Source organism: Olea europaea, unplaced genomic scaffold, assembly GCF_002742605.1.
Source record: "Olea europaea var. sylvestris unplaced genomic scaffold, O_europaea_v1 scaffold27070, whole genome shotgun sequence".
NCBI classification, from domain to species: domain Eukaryota; kingdom Viridiplantae; phylum Streptophyta; class Magnoliopsida; order Lamiales; family Oleaceae; genus Olea; species Olea europaea.
The window spans coordinates 1-1,501 of NW_019245475.1; the positions used below are offsets into that span (position 1 = coordinate 1).

Sequence of the window (1,501 nt, forward strand, 5' to 3'; positions counted from 1 at the left end):
ACACACACACACACACATACATGCGCAAATTTTGTACTTTATAATGTATGGAACATCAAAGCTTTTGTTCTTTGGATCGTTTTCGTTTCTTTTGTAATTAATGGACGGGGAAGAGAACTTGTTTTAAATTTGGGCTCAATAAAAATGGTGTTGGACTAGTAATTCAGTTTTTATTCCTATTCCGCACAGCAAGCATATAAGCAAGCATTGCAATACCATAAAATAATTCCGAAACAAAGTGCAGCAACACCACCCTTGACTAGGAGCTCAATGTCAGCATCAAATAGGTCTTCTTCTCCTAATTCTGCTAGCATCTCTGGAATAAATGAAAACGAGGTAATTCAGATACTGCGCTCAGTATCATCATTTTCTCTTACACATTTTTGAATCCTAAAAATTAATTATCTTAAATGGGTTAATTCTCTTCTCTACCATATCAATAAAGGTGAAGTTCAAGATTGCAACATGTCACAATTCACTGAGTGAGAATAGAGCTGCTCTAGCTGAGGTTTGTGATTAATACTTTCGTCGTTGGTACATTTTCTTGATTATTTTTCTATGATTTAACTCGTGGAAAATCTTTTAGTGGATAAATAAATTATAATTTTCCTCGTATGTATTTCTATGTATATTTTATATTTTTATAGTTTCATCATATGCTGTAGTCTGAAGGCGTGCATAAACTTCAGCCAAAATGAGTGGCATCTTTGTAAACTGAACATTGACTTCATTTTCCTCATGATAAACAGATGGAGGGAATTCGAAGCACATCAAGGAATTTAGAGATGAATCTTATGATGGCAAAGCTTTACCGAAATTCTAGGCATACTCGCTCTGCTATTGGCTGTTATAAGGAGTGTTTGAGGTCTGTCATGTTGGCATTCAGTGAAAATGTCATAACCTATTAGTATTTTGAGTTAATTCGGGGGTGACCGGGCTGATATATTTCTGTCTCTATGGTTCTGCTTTCCCGACTTGTGAGGGAAGCAAAATAGGGAATGCAATTGAGTGTGTGATGCAATATTGGGAAATAATGTGCATTTTAATCAGAATGGTTAGCTGTTCCTAGCCCAGACAATTGGACTTTGGAATCAAATTTGGATTAAACAAATTGCTTTCTCATAAATAATAAAAATACGAAAATATATATATTTGTTTGCAAATTCCTGCTTCTTTTTTACATTGTATATAATTTTGTTGGCATTGTATACGAGTTTGGTTAGCTTTCAATCTTAAATTTTGTGACTCTTTGCAAAATTGTCATTCTTGAACCTTGCATTTTGGATGACGTTATTAGAATCTCAATGTGCATGCTCATGGGACATAATGAAGTCACATTTTGGTAATTTCATATTTTTGTTCACAGGCAGTGCCCCTTCATAATTGAAGCTATAACAGCCTTAGCTGAATTGGGTGTTGCTGCCAAGGATATTATTTCACTATTTCCACAGGTTTGTTTCGTTAATTAACTCTATATACAGCGTAGGTTATGTTATGTTAT

The 1,501-nt window shown here is 34.4% G+C and overlaps 1 protein-coding gene across 1 annotated transcript; it reads left to right on the plus strand.

The window, feature by feature from the left end:
• Positions 1 to 165: 165 nt before the first annotated feature.
• LOC111383519 (anaphase-promoting complex subunit 7-like) lies at positions 166 to 1,451 on the plus strand (the record flags this gene model as incomplete). The annotated part of the gene is made up of 4 exons (XM_023007631.1): positions 166 to 336; positions 446 to 508; positions 750 to 865; positions 1,367 to 1,451. Coding segments are annotated over exons 1-4 (330 nt in total), but the record flags the coding sequence as incomplete, so codon positions are not given.
• Between the last annotated feature and the right edge of the window lie 50 nt (positions 1,452 to 1,501).